The 22747-nt window shown below is 53.7% G+C and overlaps 2 protein-coding genes across 2 annotated transcripts in view; both read right to left on the reverse strand.

The window, feature by feature from the left end:
* The window catches only part of AIF1L (allograft inflammatory factor 1 like), an 803784-nt gene that overhangs the window by 27577 nt on the left and 753460 nt on the right, over positions 1-22747 (reverse strand). The window contains exon 2 of the mRNA XM_050760409.1: positions 110-258. Within this exon, the coding sequence (XP_050616366.1) occupies positions 110-140 (31 nt within the window). The 5' untranslated portion in view covers positions 141-258. The remainder of the gene's footprint in view (positions 1-109; positions 259-22747) is intronic.
* Positions 4643-22747, reverse strand: part of LAMC3 (laminin subunit gamma 3) — an 89721-nt gene continuing 71616 nt past the window's right edge. Inside the window, exons 21-28 of the mRNA XM_050759713.1 lie at positions 22405-22539; positions 21061-21208; positions 19117-19266; positions 15456-15558; positions 11580-11779; positions 9645-9791; positions 9450-9549; positions 4643-5167 (exon numbers count right to left, since the gene is read on the reverse strand). Coding sequence (XP_050615670.1) covers positions 4917-5167; positions 9450-9549; positions 9645-9791; positions 11580-11779; positions 15456-15558; positions 19117-19266; positions 21061-21208; positions 22405-22539 — 1234 coding nt within the window. The 3' untranslated portion in view covers positions 4643-4916. The remainder of the gene's footprint in view (positions 5168-9449; positions 9550-9644; positions 9792-11579; positions 11780-15455; positions 15559-19116; positions 19267-21060; positions 21209-22404; positions 22540-22747) is intronic.

Below are 22747 nucleotides of genomic sequence, written 5' to 3' on the forward strand. Positions count from 1 at the left end.
GGGTCCTCTCCGGGCCACGCGCCCCCGTCCCCGCCCGCTTCCCGCGCGCGGTGGACCCCGCGGTCCGCCCGGCGCGCACAGGTGGCGGCCCGGGGACGGCGGCGCCTACCTTGGAACCTGTTGCTGAGCGCGCCCGACATGGCGAGCGCGGGGCTCCCGCCGGCTCCAGGCTTCGCGGACGCAGCGAGGGACGAGGAGGAGGCACAGGCGCCTGGTCCGAACTCCGGCTGGCTGCGTGTGGCCGCGGGACCGAGGGGCGGAGGGACGGCTCGGGCGGCCGACACACCCCTCCCTCCGCTGCCGGCCCCTCCCTCTCTCCCGCCTCTCCCCTCCCCTCCCGCCTCTCCCCTCCCCTCCCGCCTCCCGCTCCGCGGGCATCAAAGCGGCTATTATGCGGGACGCGGAGCCCGCCGGCCGACCCCTCTGCTGGAGGACGCGGAAAGTGCACAGCGCGGGGCGGCCGCACCCCTCCTCTCTCCCCTCCCCGGACCTCAGCAAGTCCCTGCCACAGAAATGAAATGCGAGGATCTCAGCATGAACTCCATGGGGTGGTTGTGAGGACCAAGTGCCGTCGGGGAGTCGGCGCTCAAACATGACTCTGCTGCCTTTGGGACGGTGCGGCTGCTGTGACAACAGTGGCCCGTCAAATCCATTGGAATGAACTCGTGTCTTGTTAATAAAACCGATTTATTGGACACTCACAGGCACTTTGCACCGTACATCAGTCATTTCATTCTCAAAACTGCATGAAATAGGACTTGGCATTCCCATTGGACTTGGCATTCCCATTTCCAGAAGAGAAAAGTCAGGAAGCTGGAGCTGGGGCGCAAGGCCACCAGCAGGAGAACCCATGATTCCAGGAAAAGCGGAGATCAGGGGGCAGGATGGGGAACCTGTGGCCAGAGTGACCATGAAGTCTAGTGTCCAAATCAGGACAGCCAGAGTCAAGGGAGCACTCCTCATAATGGTGGGCCACAGGCATAGACAGGCGCTGTCCGGGGCAGACAGCACTCGGAATGGCCCCACCGTGCACACTGAGCGTGCCTCCATCTGACTCTTTTTTTTTGAGGCAGAGTTTTGCTCTGTGGCCCTGGAGTGGAGTGGCTTGATATCGGCTCGCTGCAACCTTCGCCTCCAGGTTCAAGTGATTCTCCTGCCTCAGCCTCCCAAGTAGCTGGGACTACAGGCACACACCACCACGCCCCACTAATGTTTGTATTTTTAGTAGAGATGGGTTTTCACCATGTTGGCCAGGCTGGTCTCGAACTCCTGACCTAAGGTGATTCACCTGCCTCGGCCTCCCAAAGTGCTGGGATTACAGGCGTGAGCCACCACGCCCAGCTGAGATCATCTTTTTTTCTGTGGCTGTCCCTGGGGAGGGAAGTGCCCTGAGGGGCTAGGCAGAATGGGATGGGGCTGAGGTCAGGGCAGCAGTCCAGGGGCAGTCCCCTCCTCCCCAGCAAGACCAGCGCCCACTTCTCCTAGGTGACGCTCCTCTGTCCATTCACCAAGGCTTTGGATTTGGCCAAGCTGCATCACCTTGGGTGAGGCACTTGACCTGGCTGAGCTTCAGTCCCCTGATCTTCACAATGAAGTAACCCAGAACGCACTAAGCAGGGATTTTTGTAACTCTGATGACCTGCTGGATGGTTTAAGCAGAGGCTAAAAGCTTACTGTTATCACCCTAGGTGGATGGGAGCGGACTTAGGACAGAGCCCTCATAATGCACTTCCCTCTCCAGGCTCCAGCAGCCTATTGCCCTGGCCAGTCGGGCTGGTTGGCCCCAATCAGCCACCCTACAGGGCAGGGGCCACCCCACCTTCTCCTACTCAGCTGCTGGACTGCATTGCTAGCCAGATGTTCAACAGCTGCCGCATTCCACCCAGCAGTGGCCCCACCTCTGAGGCCAGAGAATGGATCAGCATATGCACCAGGCATGATTAGACTGCGTGAGTCACAACACGTCAGGCCCGAGTTCTCCACCCATCAGGGATGCTGGGACTAAGCTTTGCTGGATCCCACGGCTTGAGTGGATAAAGGCTCAATGCCAAGAGCAGGCAACAGGACGACTGTGTGCCATCAGCTGAGACACTGGAGGGAGGTGGGAGGGGGACATCAGACCCTATCCCAGAGGTCTTGGAAAAACCCCATCTTCTCAACATCACTTACACCGGACGCCAATCAGCAAACTCACTGTGCAGCAGCAGCTCCCCCATCTTCGGCCACTCCACCTCTGCCCAGACATCTAGGGACCAAGTCACTCCTAGCTCAGCTTAATCATGTCAATCCCCCACTGTAGCCTGGATTTTACAGTTTTCTGTGGAGGAGCACACCTCTTCTCTGAACTCCATCTCCCATTAGGTTGGCGGGTGGCACTGGTCATCCATTATATGGCCTTGGATCCAGAGAGATCCTCATTATCCTGGACAGGGGATGGGGAGGACTTCACCTAAGCAGAGAAGCTGGAATCAGGATACAGTCACCAGCTTGTCTCTTGCAAGCACTGGACCTGATGACATGTACACCTGGGGCCATTATGGGGGATGGCGGTGGGAGTGGGTATCCTCTTCTATTGGGCACAAGAAAAGCAAAGAAAGCCACTCTGCAAAGAGAAAACAACGGGCCGGGCACGGGGGCTCATGCCTGAAATCCCAGAACTTTGGGAGGTCAATGCAGGTGGATCATCTGAGGCCAGGAGTTTGAGACCAGCCTGACCAACATGGTGAAACCCTGTCTCTACTAAAAATACAAAAATTAGCTGGGCATGGTGGCAAGCGTCTGTAGTCCCAGCTACTCAGGAGGCTGACGCAGGAGAACTGCTTGAACCTGGGAGGTGGAGGATGCAGTGGGCCAAGATCATGCCATTGCACTCCAGCCTGGGTGACACAGCGAGACTCTGTCTCAAGAAAAAAAAAATTAAGAGAAAAGAACAAAGTAGATACAGGAGAGGAGAGCAGAGACAGAGACAGAGACCAAGAAGAGAGGTGGGAGGGGGAAAGAGGGAAGCCAGCCTATCCTGGAAGCCTCAGGCTCCCCTCCCTAGGCTATCTCCAACACCTAGCAGCCATTTTTACCCCAGGGTTCCAAGCGACCCTCCCAACACCGCTTTTCTTCTGAAATCATCTCAGGAGGAGTTTGGGGCTTGCAGCCAAGAGCCCTGACTGCGCATCTCCAACATCCCATCCCATTCAACCTGGGTTCCTGGAGTGATGCAAGCTGGCCGAGCCACCACCCTGCAGGGCCGGGACTGTTGTCCACCCTCTTGCCTGGATTGCTTCCTCCTCTGCCTCCCCACCCTTCAAGGCCCAACCCACACCCTCCCACTCCTGGATGGCGCCCCTCCCTGATCCTCACCATCCTCGGACACTTGGCTGTGAGTTCGTCTCCAGCCTGAACCAGCGGTCAGCTGAGGGCCTCTCTGCACCCCACCCCTCCAACGCCCCAGCTCCTAGGCTTTGCGTGGTAGGTACCTGTGATCACATGACCCCAGAAAAACCCTCTAATGGGAGGCACTGGCCCAGCCACGAGCTCGGCTTTTGCCACCTTCCTACCAACGTCCGGTCCACACGCTGGCCACCTACTAGGTGTGTCACGTGCACACCCACAGCCAGGGCCCTGGCTGCCCACCAGTGGGGGAGGGTGAGAGGCACACCACCCTGCCCAGTAAAACGGTCCTTTATTTCCACGTTAAACAGAATTGGTCTGTGCTGCTGCCCTACCCCTGCCCCTGTCAGGGGAGCCATGGGAGGGGGCTGAGCCCGCAGAGGTGCCTGTCTTCCCAATGCCAAGGCCTTGCCATCTGCTGGAAGAGGGCCTGGGGGAGGGAAGGATGCCAAGAGGAAATGCTGAGGAGTCCTGGGCAGAGGCCGGCATGCGGGCCTGGCCACAGGGCGATTCCCAGGCAGGACAGACTAGAATGGCAGCCAGGCTCGCACACCCTTGTGGCCTCCCACATGGCAAGTGGTGCTGCAGGGCTGGTTTGGAAAGCGTCAATTAAAGGTCAACTGGGTTGCTGGGGGCACAAAGGCGTGCTCCTGGTAGCCTGAGCCCCCTGACCTAGGCGCTCTTGGGCCTGGCTCTTTGGATAGATCACACGCTGAAGTGGGTACAGGCCAGGGCGGGCCATTCCCTCAGGGCGTCTGGTGCAGTCCCAGGACCCTGAGAGGGAAGCATCCAGTGAAGCCAGTGACACTCTTGCCAGGAGTGGACCTTGCTCTAGCCGGACTAGCAGGCCTGGCCGTGGCCTCAGGGTCTCGGATTCCACTGCTGAGAACCCTCCCAAGATCTTGCATTTCTTGGCCTGTTGGTCCTCTGGCTGTGTCGGGCTGTGGGGCGTGCATGCAGCAACACAGGTCGGGGAGCTGCCGTGAAACAGAGGGCAGCCAGCTCTGGCACTAGAGGCTCTGGCTGTTGCTGACCTCCTTGATCTCTGCAGATCTGCTGAGACCCCCCTGCTGTCTGGAGTGAGTGGATGTAGCACCCCAGGGCATCTCATGTAACAACTTGCCCGATATCCAGAGGGTGCCTGGCACACAGGTGGCTCTCACAACAGCTGTGTACTGTAAAGTGTGTGGACCGTAAGCTGTAGACTGGATGGACCTGAACACATGTGGGTCATCACACAGACATGCACCCTCACGTGTGTATGTTATTGACACTGGGGTGTGCCTGTTTATGCATGTGCAGGGGTGAGTGTGCACTGATACCCGGGTGAACTGGGTACGCACATTCAGTCCTGCTGGCAGGGAAGAAGCCACAGACAGAATCGGCAGGGAGTGTGACTATTCACGTGGGGGCGAGTTCACAGCAGCCGGCTCCGGGGCACGCCTGTGTGGGCACACCTGTGGGGTAGTGTGCACACCCCGGATCATGTAAACAGCAGGTGGGGGAGTGTGTGCCGGGGATCTGGGCAGCCCTCACTGCCAGCTGGCACAGTTCTCGGGCAGGCTGTGCAGAATGGCCTCCAGGTTCCGTTTGTCAGCGCGGATCTCGGCGAGGTCACTCTCGAAGCCTTGGATCTGCAGCTCCTGCTGCTCAGATTCCTGCTCCAGCAGCCTGAGTTTCCTCTGCAAGGCCCCCGGGGAGTCCAGCTGCAGCCTCAGGCGTTCTAGTGCCCACTGAGTCTCGTTCAGGGCCTGGGCTGGGGCTTGATGGGTGTCCAGCGACCCTGTGGTGGGGCACAAACAGCCTCATTGTGAGCCGGCAGCCCTTCAGGCCCCAGGGCACCCCCCAGCCCCTGAGCCTCTCCCCAGCCCAGGCCTCCCAGGATTCCAACAGCCCGCCATCCACCAGGGAAAGACGGGGACCAGAAGGTCTGGGAGGTGGGTGAGGAACCATGCATCCCAACGGGCCCCTGGGCAGACTCGGGAACATCCTCCTGGGTGGCACTTGACAAATGTCATATTTGTTGATGGATTTATTATTATTGTCAAAAAAGAAGGCCTCCTAAGTCCTCTCTGAGTCTTAGTTTACTCATTTACACAACAGTGTGGGAGAGAGGCCCCTGCGATTTTTGCCGGCTCGAACATGCTGGCTCAATTCACTGACACACACATTTACAGATGCTGCCTGTGGGCCTGGATGTGGGCAGTCACTGGGGTAAACCACAGTGAGGCAGCTGGATCAGGGACTGCAGGCCTGGAAGGCGGCAGTGGGGTCCTGGTTCTGGCCCCTGCATGTCTTCACACTGCTTCCTGGGGTTAAGGACTTCTCTGTGTCTCCCCAAGCATCGACCCTAACCCTAACCCTAACCCCAACCCTAACCCTGGGGCCAGGTGCTCACATTAGAACTGCTAGCAATGGTGACGGAATAGAATCTGCAGGCTGCATCCCTCCCATCTGGCCCTTGTCACCTTGTCACGAAGTGTAATGTTTAACAGAAAGATGGATCTCAGCCAGGTGGGAGAGTGACGGCAATGGGGAGGTAAGTCCAAAGTGGCTTCTTTTTTTTTTTTTTTTTTTTTTTGAGATGGAGTCTCACTCTGTCACCCAGGCTGCAGTGCAGTGGCACAATGTCAGCTCACTGCAACATCCACCTCCTGGATTCAAGTGATTCTCCTGCCTCAGCCTCCCGAGTAGCTGGGATTACAGGCCCACACCACCATGCCCAGCTAATTTTTGTATGTATGTATGTATGCATGTATGCATGTATTTATTTACTGAGATGGAGTCTTGCTCTGTTGTCCAGGCTGGAGTGCAGTGGCATGATCTCGGCTTACTGTAGCCTCAGGTTCAAGCGATTCTCCTGCCTCAGTCTCCCAAGTATCTGGGATTACAGGCATCTGCCACCATGCCCGGCTAATTTTTTGTATTTTTAGTAGAGATAGCGTTTCACCATGTTGGCCAGGATGATCTCAAACTCCTGACCTCAGGTGATCTGCCCACCTCAGCCTCCCAAAGTGCTGGGATTACAAGTGTGAGCCACTGCGCCTGGCCTGATTTTTCTATTTTTAGTAGAGACATGGTTTCACCATGTTGGTCAGGCTGGTCTTAAACTCCTAACCTCCTGTGATCCACCCACTTTGGCCTCCCAAAGTGCTGGGACTGCAGGCGTGAGCCACCACGTCCAGCCCCAAGTGGCTTCTTCTAACCTTGCAGGATTCCACTGGGCCCCAGGGCTCCCCAAGGCCCTGGATCTCCTGGGTAAGCAGCTGCGAGCACCAAGCCAGGGTGCAAGAGAAGGCAGAGGGGAGCCAAGGCCCTGCTGACCTGGGAGGACCTCAAGAGACCCCACTTCCCACAGCAAAATCCAAACAGCCTGGTCTTTGAAGAGATTCAGAAATGGGTTACAGACCCCACTCTACCTGCCCAGGCTGCCTAGGGTCCTGGAGCAAGGGCCAGGCATGTGCTGTTCAGTCCGCATCCCCAAGCCAAGCACAAGGCCGACACAGAGTGTGACAAGTGAATGAACGACAGTGACAATGCAGGAAAGGTTGAAGAGAGTGTCTGCTCCATGACAGGGCCTTAGGTGTCGACTAGGGGCTACCTGCACGCACTCTGAGTCACTTGGACCCGCAGGTGAGCCATGGCTTCCCCACCAGCTGGCTGTGGCACCCTGGGCACATTATCTAAACTGTGTGCTAGGCTGGGTGTGGTGGCTCTCTCCTATAATCCTAGCACTTTGGGAACCTGAAGTGGGAGCATCCCTTGAGGCCAGGAGTTCAACATCAGCTTGGTTAACATAACGAGTTGCTGTCTCTACAAAAAACAAAAATAAATAAAAAATAAAAATAAACTCTCCACGCTCAGTTTCCTCATCTGCAAAATGGCAAAAGAGTAACTGTCCTTGCATAAAAAAGCGAGTATAAGAATTCTGTAAGATCACATGTGTGAATAGCTTAGTGTGGGCCTGGTGTCCAGACAACGTGCAGAGCGTAGCAATTCTCTCTCCTCTTATTACGAATGATAATTGAAAATGCATGCTGCCACATGGGTGAATCTTGATGACTTTCTGCTAAGTGAAATAAGCCAGTCAAAAGAGGACAAATAAGGCTGGGCACGGTGGCTCACGCTTGTGATCCCAGCACTTTAGGCCTAGGCAGGAGGATCACTTGAGCCCAGGAGTTTGAGACCAGCCTGGGCAACATAAGGAGCATATACTTTTGTCTCATAAAACAAAAAAAAATTAGCTGGGTGTGGTGGTGCCTGCCTGTGATCCCAGCTACTTGGAAGGCTGAAGTGGAAGAATTGCTTGAGCCCAGGAGTTTGAAGCTGCAGTGAGCCACGATTGCACCACTGCACTCCAGCCTGGGTAACAGAGCAAGATCCTGTCTCCAAAAAAATTTTAAAAGTACAAATACGGTATGATTCCAGTTATATGAGGTTTCATATTTCCAGAGTAGTCAAATTCTTTTTTTTTTTTTTTTTTTTTTTTTTTGAGACAGAGTCTCGCTCTGTCGCCGGGGCTGGAGTGCAGTGGCCGGATCTCAGCTCACTGCAAGCTCCGCCTCCCAGGTTCACGCCATTCTCCTGCCTCAGCCTCCCGAGTAGCTGGGACTACAGGCGCCCGCCACCTCGCCCGACTAGTTTTTTTTTTTTTTGTATTTTTTAGTAGAGACGGGGTTTCACCGTGTTAGCCAGGATGGTCTCGATCTCCTGACCTCGTGATCTGCCCGTCTCGGCCTCCCAAAGTGCTGGGATTACAGGCTTGAGCCACCGCGCCCGGCCAAATTCTTTTCTTGAGACAGAGTCTCACTCTGTCGCCCAGGCTGGAGTGCAGTGTTGCGATCTGGGCTCACTGCAACCTCTGCCTCCCAGGTTCAAGTGATCCTCCTGCCTCAGCCTCCTGTGTAGCTGAGATTACAGGCACCTGCCACCACGCCTGACTATTTTTTTTTTTTATATCTTTAGAAGAGACAGGGTTTCACCATGTTGATCCAGCTGGTCTCAAACTCCTGCCCTCAAATGATCCGCCCGCCTCAGCCTCTCAAAGTGCTGGGATTACAGGCATGAGCTACTGCGCCTGGCCCAGAGTAGTCAAATTCATAGAGACAGAAACTAGAATGATGGCTGCCAGGGGCTGGGGGAGGGAAATGGGGGGTTAGTGTTTCAGGAAGACAGAGCTTCAGTTGGAGATGATGAAAGTGTCCTGGAGATGGGTAGTGGTGATGATCGCACAGCAATGAATATACTTAACGCTGCTGAACTGTACACTTCAAAATGGTTAAGATGGAAACTATTATGTGTCTTTTACAATTTGAAAAAAATACATGCTCTTCTTTTCAGTCCAACTGCCCTGTCTGCTGTCTCCTGAGCCTCCCCACAACACTGGGCCTCTGGGACCTTCGTGCCTTGGGAGGTGCTGTTCCCTTCATCCAAAATGCCTCCTTGCTAAGGCCCGTCTTGAATCTGACCTCCTTCCTACAAGCCGCTATTTAGTCACTCTCAACATACACCATGCACTGTGGTAAGCGCTTTCTAAACCACCCCATTGTTACTCCCATTTTCCAGATGGGGGATCCGAGGCTCAGAGAGGTGGAGTGACTTGCCCAAGGTCTAAGGGCCAAAGAAGGGACAGAGCCAGAGTTGAATCTTGGTCTGATCCTAAACCAGCACCTGATGCCACATTTTCGGCCATGACAGTCTTTCTTCTTCTCCTGAACCCTCAGCTCCTGACGGCTGACCTGCTCATCCGGTGCCTATATGTTTTCTTGCCAACGGTGAGTTTTCTGTGTGCCCCTCTGCCCCACCCCCAAGGATAGACGGCTCTGGAGGCACAAAGAGTTACTCAAAGTGAACTCACTTCTAGATGCCAACCCTGTCTTACATGGCACAGGGGGTTGGGCGTGGTTATAAATGCTTGTGATTGACCGCAAAGATGGGGATGCGGGAAGCATGGTGATGAGGACAAGGAGGAAATCTTCCCCAGGACTGGAGCTCACAGGAAGATCCGATCCTAGAGGTGCCCCACGGACCCAGGGCTTCAGGGCCCAGCCTTGGGGCCTCCTTACCCAGCCTGGCAAGCAGCTCTGACAAGGCCTCAATGTCCTTCTCCAGGGAGATGCGTGATTCCCGGATCTGCTGCTCCATCTCGCTCAGCCCAGCACCCACCTTCCAGGGGGAGGAGGAAGAAACAGCTTGAATGGCACCCCCACCCTGGCTGCCAGGGGCAGGAGGCAATAGCGTGGGGGCCCTGGCACACGTACCTGCTCAGCTTCCTCCAGCTCCTGTCGGCGTGCTTCAGAATCCAGCACCTGCCGGGACGCCTGTTGGAGCGTGGCTTGCGTCTGGCTGGTGAGCCGGCTGGCACGGCGGTGCACCTGGTTCCCCTCCCTCAGCAAGGCCTTGGCAAGCTATGGGATGGGTGGCAGTGGCAGGGAGAAGAGGTGAGTGCAGTAAGTCCTTTTGGAGGTAAATAGCTCTTATGGCAATAATGTCAAGTAGTCTGTGCCAGGCAGATCATTCATTCACTCATGCATGCAACAAATACGTACTGAACGCAGGCTAAGTGCTGGGCACCGTGCAGACTGCTGGCTACCGCACATTTCTCTCAGGAGGAGAAATCCCCACTATTTTACAGATGAGGAAACAGAGGCACAGAGGGGAGGAGGGGCTGGCCAGAGCCCAAGTGGCATGACAAGAGATCAAGCCAGGGAGCCCCTACAGCAAATCCAGCACTTTTCCTAGGCACCATAAAGACAGTTTCCTTGGTGTGTAAGCAACAGAACCAGCAACAGAGCTGGGGAAATATGCAATGATTAGAATTTGGCACCAATTTTTAAAAAGCCTAGTTAAAATCAGCCAGGGCTGGGTGCGGTGGCTCATGTCTATGGTCCCAGCACTTTGGGAGGCTGAGGCAGGAGGCTTGCTTGAGGCCAGAAGTTCAAGACCAGCCTGGGCAACATAGTGAGACCCCAGTCTTTTTCTTTCTTTCTTTCTTTTTTTTTTTGTTTGAGGCAGAGTCTTACTCTGTCGCCCAGGCTGGAGTGCAGTGGTGCAATCTGGCTCACTGCAACCTCTACCTCCCAGGTTCAAGTAATTCTTGTGTCTCAGCCTCCGGAGTGGTTGGGACTACAGGTGCGCAACACCATGCCCGGCTAATTTTTTTTGTATTTTTAGTAGAGACAGGGTTTTACCATGTTGGCCAGGCTAATCTCGAACTCCTGACCTCAAGTGACCTGCCTGCCTTGGCCTCCCAAAGTGCTGGGATTACAGGAGTGAGCCACCACACCCGGCCGAGACTCCACATATCTACCAAAAAAAAAAAAAAAAAAAAAAAAAAAATTAGCCAGGCACAGTGGCACAGACCTGTAGTCCCAGTGACTCAGGAGGCTGAGGCAGGAAGATCAGTTAAGCCCAAGGGTTTGAGGCTGCAGTGAGCTGTGACTGCGCTACTGTATTCCAGCCTGGGCGACAGAGACCCAGTCTCTACAAAACACACACAGACATACACACACACACACACACACACACACACACACACACACACACACAACTTAAGCTGGGTGCAGTGGCTCACGCCTGTAATCCCAGCACTTTGGGAGGCCAAGGCAGGTGGATCACCTGAGATCAGAAGTTGGAGACCAGCCTGGCCAACATGGTGAAACCCCGCTCCACTAAAAATACAAAAATTAGCCAGGTGTGGTGGAGCACGCCTATAATCCCAGCCACTCTGGAATCTGAGGCAGGAGAATCACTTGAACCCAGGAGGCAGAGTTTGCAGTGAGCTGAGATGGCACTAGTGCACTCCAGCCTGAGCCACAGAGTAAGACTCTGTCTCAAAAAATTAAGAAAAAAATTAAAAACAAAAAGGCAGGTAAAATAAATAAATGCAAACTTCAAAATAACAAAAAAGAAAAGAAAAACCTAGACGTTTAGACAGGAAAGCCAGCAGACCCAGGTGTAAGTCCTGGTTAAGTTTATGAGCCTGGCTGCACCTCAGCGTTCTCACCTGTACAATGGGGACAGCAGTGACGCCTATTTTGTGAGGAACCCACAGGCTCACCCCCGTGAAGTCCCTGAGCTAAATGCCTGGGCCCACTGAGCAGTGAGTGAGTAAGCACGGATGTCGGGAAGGGGCCCACGGAAGGGCGGTCCCCCAGGAGGCAGGAGGCCACTATTGTCACAGCCACCGCCCTGACCTTGGCACTGTCCTTGGCCAACACTTCTGCTTCTCTGCCTTTCTTCTTGGCACTGGAGGAAAGAGGGGCCGCATTTCCTAGCATCCTCTCCGCCTGCTTGGTCTTCTTTCTCATGTCTGCAAGGAGTCTGTCCCTGACGGAGTCTGCCTTCCTCTGCAGTGCCGCCTGGTCCTTGGGCCGAGGAAACTGCAGCTTCATTCCTGCAAACCCGGCTGAGGCTGGGTCAGGGGAACTGGGCTCACACCTCCAGCGCCTCCCAGGCAGCCGCTGGCGGAGCTGCCTGGCTGGCCACAGACCCCTGGACAACGAGTGGAGGTTTGAGGTGCATGCAACCTGCGTATCACCTTCTCAGGCTTATCCAGGAGGAAACAAAAGCAAGCAAGACACAGACATACTGCTCGGGGAATTTTGAGATGGGTATTCATTCTATTAGGATGTCTATTAAAGTCAAGGAATTACATGGTGGTCCATGCTGGGGCCAGTGATGGGGGCTAGCACAGTCCACGGCTCAGTCTGCTCAGCTCGGCATTTTCATGTACCGCCTATATCTAAACAATACTTTGAGGCAGTGTATAGTGATGGGTAAATCAACATATGGTTCCTTACCATGGAAAACCAAGAGTCTGATGTAACTGGAAGGATGAGGAAGGACAGAGAAGGAGGGAGAAGTACCAGAAAATCTGGATAATGACATTGCAGAAACCAAATGTTCGATTGATCACTGAGCTCTCAAGCAATCAAGACAAAAAGGGAAATGTTACAATTCTTTTTTTTTTTTTTGAGACAAGGTCTCTGCCCAGGCTGGAGTGCAGTGGAGAGATCTCAGCTCACTGCAACCTCTGCCTCACGGGTTTAAGTGATTTTCCTGCCTCAGCCTCCTGAGTAGCTGAGATTACAAGCGCACAACACCATACCCGGCTAATCTTTTTTTTTTTTTTTTTTTAAGTAGAGATGGAGTTTCACCTTGTTGGCAGGCTGATTGCAAATTCCTGGCTTCAAGTGATCCACCCACCTTGGCTTCCCAAAGTGCTGGGATTACAGGTGTGAGCCACCACACCTGGTAGAAATGTTAGAATTCCCATAGATTTTATTATTCAGTAAGAAGCAGTTTCCTTCTTGGTAAACAAAGAGACTCTCTCCTTTCCTTTCAGATAACATTCTAAGGGGAAATTTAGTCAGATGTGGTGGCTCACACCTGTAATCCCAGCTACTCTGGAGGCTGAAGCAGGAGGATCAGTCCAGGAGTTCGAAACCAGCCTAGGAAACATAGTGAGACCTCATCTCTACAAGACGACAAAAGCTTAGCTGGGCATGGTGGCACACACCTATAGACCTAGCTACTCATGAGACTGAGATGGAAGGATCACTTGAAGCCAGGAGTTGGAGACTACAGTGAGCTATGATTGCACCACTGCACTCCAGCCTGGGTGACAGAGTGAGACCCCAACTCAAAAAAAAATTCTAAACGAAGTTTATCATCAAAAGAACTGATTACAGGCCGGGCGCCGTGGCTCACACTTGTAATCCTAACACTTTGGGAGGCTGAGGCGGGTGGATCACCAGAGGTCAGGAGTTCAAAATCAGCCTGGCCAAACTGGTGAAACCCCTTCTCTACTAAATATACCAGAAAAGGCCGGGCGCGGTGGCTCACGCCTGTAATCCCAGCACTTTGGGAGGCCGAGATGGGCAGATCATGAGGTCAGGAGATCGAGACCATCCTGACTAACACGGTGAAACCCCCGTCTCTACTAAAAATACAAAAATTAGCCGGGCGCGGTGGCGGGCGCCTGTAGTCCCAGCCACACGGGAGGCTGAGGCAGGAGAATGGCGTGAACCCGGGAGGCGGAGCTTGCAGTGAGTGGAGATCGCGCCACCGCACTCTAGCCTGGGCGACAGAGCGAGACTCCGTCTCAAAAAAAAAAAAAAAAAAAAAAAAACAGAAAAAAAAAAAAAAAAATAGCCGGGTATGGTGGTGGGCACCTGTAATCCCAGCTACTAGGGAGGCTGAGGCAGGAAAATCGCTCGAACCCAGGAGGCAGAGGTTGCATTGACGCGAGATTGTGCCACTGCACTTCAGCCTGGGTGACAGAGACTATCTCAGGAAAAAATAATAATAATAAATTACGGATTACAGTGGACAAAGTCAATTTTAAAATGAATGAAGCCTTCTAATGTTTGGGGGCATAGTATTATAGAATTGTTCTGCCCAGAAATTAGATCTGCTTTGCTCCTTTTTACACAAAATTGATGTTTCTCAACATGTATTCTGTGAAACCCTAATTCTCCACGGTGTTAACAAACGTTAGGGGGAGGTGTCAATTAAGTTGAAAGTGAAGCAGGTTTCTTTATTACAGGCCTTCTCAGAGCCTTTAATATTCTCAAGTGTTCTCTGTAAGACCTCAAGAGGATGCTGCAGCCAGAGACAGTTCCTAAACTTATTTGAACACAAGCCCTCCCTTGGCAGAGTGTATCATAGGCTAGGAGACCCCTGGCCACACCCTGGGGAAAACTGCTCCACAGTTGACTTCGTGAATTTTCCTTTTATCCTGAACACCAGCGGAGCACAGCCCAGCTGGTGGTAAGAGGGGGTGTCTCTAAAATGGGATCAGAATGGGAAAAAGAGCCTGGGGTTAGAGGTTTGAGGTGAGCCCTCTTGTGGATTACGGGAGCAGTGCAAGGAAATTTCCATCCACTACAAACAAGAACGTTCTCATTCTCAGAACCCCGACAATGAGAAGGTAAAACCTTGTAAGGTAGTGAGATCCCCATTGTAGGAGACAGGCAAGCTGAGGGTGGATGAGTCTACTTCCAGGTGTGAGATTTGCACCAGATGACCGGAAGACCTCTTATCATTCTAATGTTCTAAGATCCTAATATTCCATCCTTGTAAGTCATTGAATGTACCTTTTTCTAAATATGACTCTAGATACTTAAGCATACACGGCCATGCCTTTCCCACAGGAAGTCCCCAAACGATGGGTGACTAGGACTTCAAGCTGCCAGGAAGCTGGGGAACAGGACCACTGACAGCCCATCCTCTGCCCCCGAGGGGCTGGGTCCACAGCTAGAGCTCCATCTCTTCTCGGCAATGGGCAGGGTTGGGGAGGGAGGCCACAGAACCAAGACAACAGCAGAAGTCTGACTTCTGGCCTCAGACCCCAAGAGACATCTGGGGTTCAGAGTATGTTCCTTATCCAGCCTGTTGGATAAGGAGCCACAAATAAAGGGTGAGGGGGCTTCTCTCTGGAGCAAATTGGATATCACAGAAGCCCATTGCACAGGTGGGTACTTGTAGAATTGTAATACTTGCTGGCTTCTATTCCCAGCTTAGCTCTGACCCAGGGATGAATAGCAATTCCCTTCCTCTGCAAAATTCCTTTCCTCTGCAGCCTACCCATCTGCAAAATGGGGGCGCTTGGCCCTATTTTCCTAAAGTTCAAAAAAAGGCCCGGAATGGCATCAACCCATAGCCCCTTCTAAAGAGAAACTCCATCCCTTTCCCGTAGCCCCAACTCAACATTGGACCCGGACAGCCATATTTGTACCAGATAACTAACTGGAGCCCGGGCCAGAGTGGACTTGACCTGGGTGGACAGCCAATGATGTCAGAGTCTCCTCTCACTTGGTCTGGAGGGGCTCTGCATGTGGTCTGATGACCTGGGGTGTATAGGATAGCCACATGGGCAAGTCCAAGGTGAGTGATGTATGAGATGGGGCAGGATCCTGAGAGGTGGAGGGAAAGTCCACTTGGCTTCATTAAACCCACAAGACCAGACTCCTGTCCCCTGCAAGCCTGCCCTGGCTGAGGCGAGAGCTGAGTGGCTGTCAGGGGCGTTTGTGCATCACAGAGCCTAGTGGTCAGCTGGACTCACGTACCTTCCAGGTCAGCCAGCAGAGTCCTGGCTCCCATGACGGTCACTGTGGCAGCCTGGACAGACGAGGAAGCCTGGGTCAGGGCGGTTCTGGCCTCCTGGTGTAGCTGGAGAGAGACGAGGAGAGGCTGGGCAGCTGGCTCCACAGGTGCAGGGCCTGGGGGCAGCTCAGTGGGCACCAAACCCACATATATGGGTGCCCAAGTCATCACCAAATCCCTGACTCTGGGCCACACTGTCCACCAGGAGCACCTGATCTGTGCTATTATATAAAAGTTGAACCCGGAATATCTCCCAAGAGATACCTGTCCACAAAATCCCAGAGGAAAACTGAAACACTAGGATTAAAGGAATGAGAACAGCCAGGCGCAGTGGCTCATGCCTGTAATCCCAGCACTTTGGGAGGCCAAGGCGGGCAGATCATGAGGTCAGGAGATCGAGACCATCCTGGCAAACACGGTGAAACCTTGTCTCTACTAAAAATACAAAAAATTACCCGGGCGTGGTGGCCGGCACCTGTAGTCCCAGCTACTTGGGAGACTGAGGCAGGAGAAAGGCATGAACCCAGAAGGCGGAGCTTGCAGTGAACCGAGATCGCACCACTGTTCCACTGCACTCCATCCTGGGTGACAGAGCGAGACTCCGTCTCAAAAAAAAAAAAATGGAACGAGAAGAACACCTGAACATCTCTTCAGAACATGTTCTATTGGCCGGGCGCGGTGGCTCAAGCCTGTAATCCCAGCACTTTGGGAGGCCGAGACGGGCGGATCACGAGGTCAGGAGATCGAGACCATCCTGGCTAACAAGGTGAAACCCCATCTCAACTAAAAAATACAAAAAATAACTAGCCGGGCGAGGTGGCGGGCACCTATAGTCCCAGCTACTCGGGAGGCTGAGGCAGGAGAATGGCGTAAACCCGGGAGGCAGAGCTTGCAGTGAGCTGAGATCCGGCCACTGTACTCCAGCCTGGGCGACAGAGTGAGACTCCCTCTCAAAAAAAAAAAAAAAAAAAGAAAAAAAAAAGAACATGTTCTATTAGCCATGTACAGGGACTCGTGCCCGTAATCCCAGCACTTGGGGAGGCTGAGGTGGGCAGATCACTTGAGGTCAGGAGTTCGAGACCAGTCTGGCCAACATGGTGAAACCCTGTCTCTACTAAAAATTAAAAAAAAAAAATTAGCTAGGTGTGGTGGTGCATGCCTGAAATGCCAGCTACTCGGAGAGGCTGAGGCAGGAGGATGGCTTGAATCTGTGGGCAGAGGTTATAGCAAACCGAGATCAAGCCACTACACTGCAGCCTGGGTGGCATAAACACTCCATCTCAAAAAAAAAAAAGAGAAGAGGAGAGGAGAGGAGAGGAGAGGAGAGGACAGGACAAGACTGCTCTATCTTAGCAAGTGGATGTGAAAATCACAAATCTGTTTATGACACACCTTGACTTATGGAAAATCAGTTTCTTCCCCACTGCCACTCAACAGGACTAGATCCACTGAAATAATTTGGGTTTGATGGATGAGTGGGTAAACAAAATATGCTTCATCCACACACTGGAATATGACCGAGCCTTAAAAAGGGAGGAAGTATAGATCCAGGCTGCAAGGCAGGTGAACCCTGAAAAGATGATGCTAATAGGAGGAAGCCTGACACCATCGGTATGTATTACATGATTCTGTTTCTGCGAAAGAGCTGGACGAAGGAAATCTACAGAGACAGAGAACAGAGTGGAGGCTGCCAGGGCCTCGGGAGTGGAAATGAGGAGTGACTGCTGAGTGGGCATGGGGTTAGGGGTGGTGAAAATGTTCTGAAACTAGACTGAGGTGGAGGTGGCACAACTTTGTGAATGTGCTAAAAGCCATTTAATCTAAAATGGGTGTTTGTATGCCATGTGAATGTCACTATAATAAGAATAAATAGTAGGCCGGGCGCGGTGGCTCACGCCTGTAATCCCAGCACTTTGGGAGGCCGAGGCGGGTGGATCACAAGGTCAGGAGATCGACACCACGGTGAAACCCCGTCTCTACTAAAAATACAAAAAATTAGCCGGGCGCGGTGGCGGGCGCCTGTAGTCCCAGCTACTCGGGAGGCTGAGGCAGGAGAATGGCGTGAACCCGGGAGGTGGAGCTTGCAGTGAGCCGAGATCACGCCACTGCACTCCAGCCTGGGCGACAGAGCGAGACTCCGTCTCAAAAAAAAAAAAAAGACGAGGGCAGTGGACGAGGGCAGTGGACCAGATCAGCAGGTGCTACCCCGGGGCAAAGCCAAGCTCCCCAGGTAAGTGCCGGGCACTGGGCTCTGCTCTTCAAATACATTCTCACGCCTCACAGACAGCCCCCTTATCCTGTCTTTAAAAAGAATGGAAGCCGGGCGCGATGGCTCACGCCTGTAATCCCAGCACTTTGGGAGGCTGAGGCGGGGGGATCACCTGAGATCAGGAGTTCAGCCTAGACAACGTGGTGAAACCGCATCTCCACCAAAAATACAAACATTAGCTGGGCGTGGTGGCGCGGGCCTGGAATCCCAACTACTCTGGAGGCTGAGGCAGGAGAATTGCATGAACCTGGGAGACAGAGACTGCAGTGAGCCAAGATCGCACCACTGCACTCCAGCCTTGGCAACAGAGTAAGAGTCTGTCTCAAAATAAATAAATAAATAAATAAATAAATAAATAAATAAATAAAAGGAATGGGGCTGGGTGTGGTGGCTCATATCTATAATCCTAGCACGTTGGGAGGCCGAGGCAGGTGGATCACTTGAGGCCAGGAGTTCAAGACCAGCCTGGCCAACATGGTGAAACCCCATTTCTACTAAAAATACAAAAAAATTTAACTAGACACGGTGGCACGCACCTGTAGTCCCAGTTATTCTGGAGGCTGACGCAGGAGAATCACTTGAACCCGGGAAATGGAGGTTGCAGTGAACCGAGATTGCACTACTGCACTCCAGCCCGGGCAATAGAGCAAGACTCTATTTCAAAAACAAAATTAAAAACAAACAAAAATATCGGTACAGCTGCCTTGGAAAGTGGCCACTTCTCTGCAGCTTTCAAATGAGCCATGAATGAACTAGAGAATGAACTAATGAATGGAGGCATGAGTGAGAACCATCCCAGGATGGTGGGTGTGGCCCGCATGCTGCTGGTGCTGTCCTCTGTCGGTCTGTCCATCGTCTCTTCTCAGGGTATCAGGGTCCCCTCCCCTGCCTCAGGCTGCGTGTGGAGTTTTGCAGGAGGTCCCGCAGGGATGGACAGAAATATCTTTTTTTTTTTTTTTTTTAAGACAGAGTCTCACTCTGTTGCCAGACTGGAGTACAGTGGTGCAATCTCAGCTCACTGCAACCTCCGCCTCCTGGGTTCAGCAATTCTCCTGCCTCAGCCTTCCAAATAGCTGGGACTATAGGCGTGTGCCACCACGCCTGGCTAATTTTTTATATTTTTAGTAGAGACGGGGTTTCACCGTGTTAGCCAGGATGCTCTCGATCTCCTGACCTTGTGATCCACCCACCTCGGCGTCCCAAAGTGCTGGGATTACAGGTGTGAGCCACCGCGCCCGGCAGGACAGAGCTACTTCTGTCTCTGCCCTTCTCCCTCCTGCAACCCTGACCCCAGATCACCTTCAGGGTAGCCCCAACCTCTCCCAGGTCCCCCGCTTTGAAGCACAAGAGCTGACCTGTGTGAGGGGCTCTGTTTGCCGTAGCGCTGCCTGGGCAGCAGCATGGAGGGTTCGGGCAGCCTTGGTGGCCATGTGCTGTTGTGACGCAACTCTCTTCTCCAGGATCTTCGCCTTCAGGCTCAGGTCTTCAGCCCAGGACTTCTGAGGCTGCAGGGAGACAGTGGGCTCAGGCAGGGCCTGGCAGGAAGGGCAAGTGGCGGATTCTCTACTTAGGGGAGGTGCCCTGCTGGACTGAGGCATCGGGTCTGCCCCTGGCTGCCAGCCCAGAACCCCAAGCCTCCTGAAAACCTGATGAGCTAGCTGATGCCCCAGGGAGCTCAGAAGCCCAGAGGCAGGAATAGCAGGGGTGGGGCTTTGTGTGGACCCTAGGAGGCAGAGGGGCCAGGGCAAGAGGAGCCAGGCTGGGGAACCCCTCGCTTGGGGCTCGGATGACAGCCCTACCAATTTCTAGCTGTGTGACCTTGAGCAACCCAGCCAACCTCCCCGACCCACACTGCTTACTGCAAAGTGGGAACGCTTCCTCAGCTCCACAGTCCTGAACTGAGACCTGGGGACTGGATGGCTTCAGAATGCAGAATTTCCCAGACTTTAGAGGAGAACTGTGCAGGTACTACATACGATCGAACACCCTCAGTGGTGTTGGAAGCAGAACCTGGGCTCGAACACACTAACAGCTGTGCATCACTCTCCAATGCAGTGGGAGGAGCAAAGACCTCAAACAAGCAGCCTTGGGCATCGATCTGGGTTAGCATTTGTCCCAAATGTATTTGTATAAGCTGAATTCTTTCATGTTCAGTTTCTGAGTTTTGGGATTTCAGGGTTACTGAATTGACACAATGGACCTGACTCACACAGAGGTGATGAGTATAAGGTGATGGGCACAGAGGGGCCGGCCAGCTACCTCGTGCATTGCTCCCCAATCTCTGTCCAGCTCCCATGGGAGGAGCCTTGAAATAACCTAATGGGTGAGTTCCATGTGACAGACTGAGGCTCAGGGAGGGAAAGTCCTTGGCCGAGGTCACAGAGCTGGAGTGGCAGAGCTGGAATTGCATCCTGTGTCCATCTGATGACATTGCTAATGTCATTGTAAGGAGGAAGAGGCCCCAGCCTTGACATTATCATCAACAGAGAATGGTTGGGCTCTGACTCTGCCAAGTCCCATAGATAGGTTATATCATTTGACTTAGCTGTGATATAGTTAAAAATGAGCCACGTCACCTGCCTCTGCCCGGGCCCCACTGGTTTCTCCAGATGCTATAATAGGTTTGTTTGTTTGTTTGTTTGTTTTTCCTCTTTTTTGAGATGGAGCCTCACTCTGTCACCAAGGCTGGAGTGCAGTGCTGCAATCTTGGCTTACTGAAGCCTCTGCCCTCCCAGGTTCAAGCCATTCTTCTGCCTCAGCCTCTCTAGTAGCTGGGGTTACAGGCACACACCACCACACCTAGCTAATTTTTGTATTTTTTTTTTTGAGACGGAGACGCTCTGCCGCCCAGGCTGGAATGCAGTGGCCGGACCTCAGCTCACTGCAAGCTCTGCCTCCTGGGTTTACGGCATTCTCCTGCCTCAGCCTCCCGAGTAGCTGGGACTACAGGCGCCGCCACCACGCCCGGCTAGTTTTTGTATTTTTTTAGTAGAGACGGGGTTTCACCGTGTTAGCAGGATGGTCTCGATCTCCTGACCTCGTGATCCGCCCGTCTCGGCCTTCCAAAGTGCTGGGATTACAGGCTTGAGCCACCGCACCCGGCCAAGTTTTGTATTTTTAGTAGACATGAGGTTTCACTACGTTGGCCAAGGTGGTCTCAATCTCCTGACCTCAGGTCATCCACCCGCCTCGGCCTCCCAAAGTGCTGGGATTACAGGCGTGAGCCACCGTGCCCAGCCTCCAGCTTCTATAATAGATCCTCCCGACCCCACACAGAGCTCTGAGACAACTGAGCTGACCAGAGCTCCCGGGGAAGCCAGCAAAGCCAGGTACGGGGCTGTATCTGCGCCAACTTGCTGCACTGTGGCCAACACGCTTTCCGCTTCAGGCAGCACCTCTGCCATAGCCGTCCCCAGTGCTTTCTGGGCCGCCTGGACCTCCTGGTACCTGGGAGGAAACAGAGGCCATGGAGCTGGGTGCAGAACTAGCCCTCCCCATCCCTGTCTGGGTCCCAGGCTGGAGCCATTGGTTTGCAAAGGCCTCTGCCAACTTCCCAGGCAGAATAACCCTCTGTGGGGCCGGTACAGCTGCCTCGGGAAATGGCCGCTTCTCTGCAGCTTTCAAATGAGCCAGACGGGCTGTGAAAGGGCCACATTCTTGTTTCCGCATCATTCACTTCAGCCACACTTTGCTGAAAGGGCTCTGCTTGGTTTCCACTCAAGAATCACATGTTTGCAAATGTTTGGCTCTTCTGGGTGAATGGCGAAGAGGAAAATGCCCAGTGAAGTGGGGAGCACAGTGGCCCCGGCCCTGGTTCTGGCTCAGCCATGCCCTTTCCGGAGACCTTGGGCACATCCTCACCACGGATGAAATGGAGAGCCCTGGGCTGCAGAATCTCTGTGGGCCCTTTTGCCCTGACGAGCCTGTGGTCTATAACCAATCAGCTAGGATGGATTTTCTGTCCTGACCAGCTGTCCACACCCTGTCCCACCCATTCCTCCCTGACAAGGGCACTGCTGGGGTGGAGACCTCTGGCTTCCCTTCCATCCTTTACACCTCCTTAAAGAGCCAGCGCCCTGCCCCGGAGTGGGTCATGTGACCTCCCCCAGCCATGCCGGCTGGCTCAGGGCAGGACATCTGATCTAAACGGAGCCAATCCCATTCTCGTTTAGGAACGTCAAGGGGCTCAGCAAGATGTTGGGGAGTCTCCACAGACCTTTAAACTGAGAAGGACAGAAGGGGTCACCAAAGCAGAGAAGCAGAGCCGGCTGTCTGCAGAGGCAGAGAAAGAAGCTGGTGCCGCAGAGGAGCGCAGAGGAGCTACCCTGGGCTGGGGCACAGGGGCCAGGGGGCGCTCAGGGAATGCTGCAGAGGGAGAGCTCTGGGTTTCAGTTCTCATCCCTTCTCTTGAAGAGACTGAGTTGCACCCCCCCTCCCAGGCAAAAGTGGGTTACTGTGACTCACCACCGAGTGGCCCAAGACCCTGTGGCCCCATTCCCAGCAGGACGCAGACCCAAGACACCAACGACAAAGAATGTCGGGACTCAAGGGAGCTAGCCCTGGAAACAGCAGCCTCTGGCTAGGCCCTGTCGGCTCCAGGAGGCCAACCCTAAAGTTTCTACCCACACCTGGGGAGGCCTCACCTGTCCTCCAGGTCCCGCTGGGTCTCCAGGGCCATCCTTCCCTCCAGCAGACTCCAGAGAAGCGCGTAGCTGGTGTTGGAGGCGAGCAGGGCCCTCTGAGCAGTGGCTGCAATCTTGGTGGCGGTGTCTCTGTGGCTGTGTGAGGACACCCACCTGAGCATCACCAAGGGCTCGCAGGGAAGGGGCCCAGGACCAGAACTACGCCCCCTACTACACAGGCCTCCTGCTGCCCCAAACAGAAGACAGCCACAAAGACAGGTACTTTTTTTTCCATCTTTCTGTGTTACACGTTTCAAGGACAGGAAAGGTACTCCATGCCCTGTTCCTGTTACAGAGACATGGA

Source organism: Macaca thibetana, chromosome 15, assembly GCF_024542745.1.
Source record: "Macaca thibetana thibetana isolate TM-01 chromosome 15, ASM2454274v1, whole genome shotgun sequence".
In the NCBI taxonomy this organism is placed as follows: Eukaryota; Metazoa; Chordata; class Mammalia; order Primates; family Cercopithecidae; genus Macaca; species Macaca thibetana.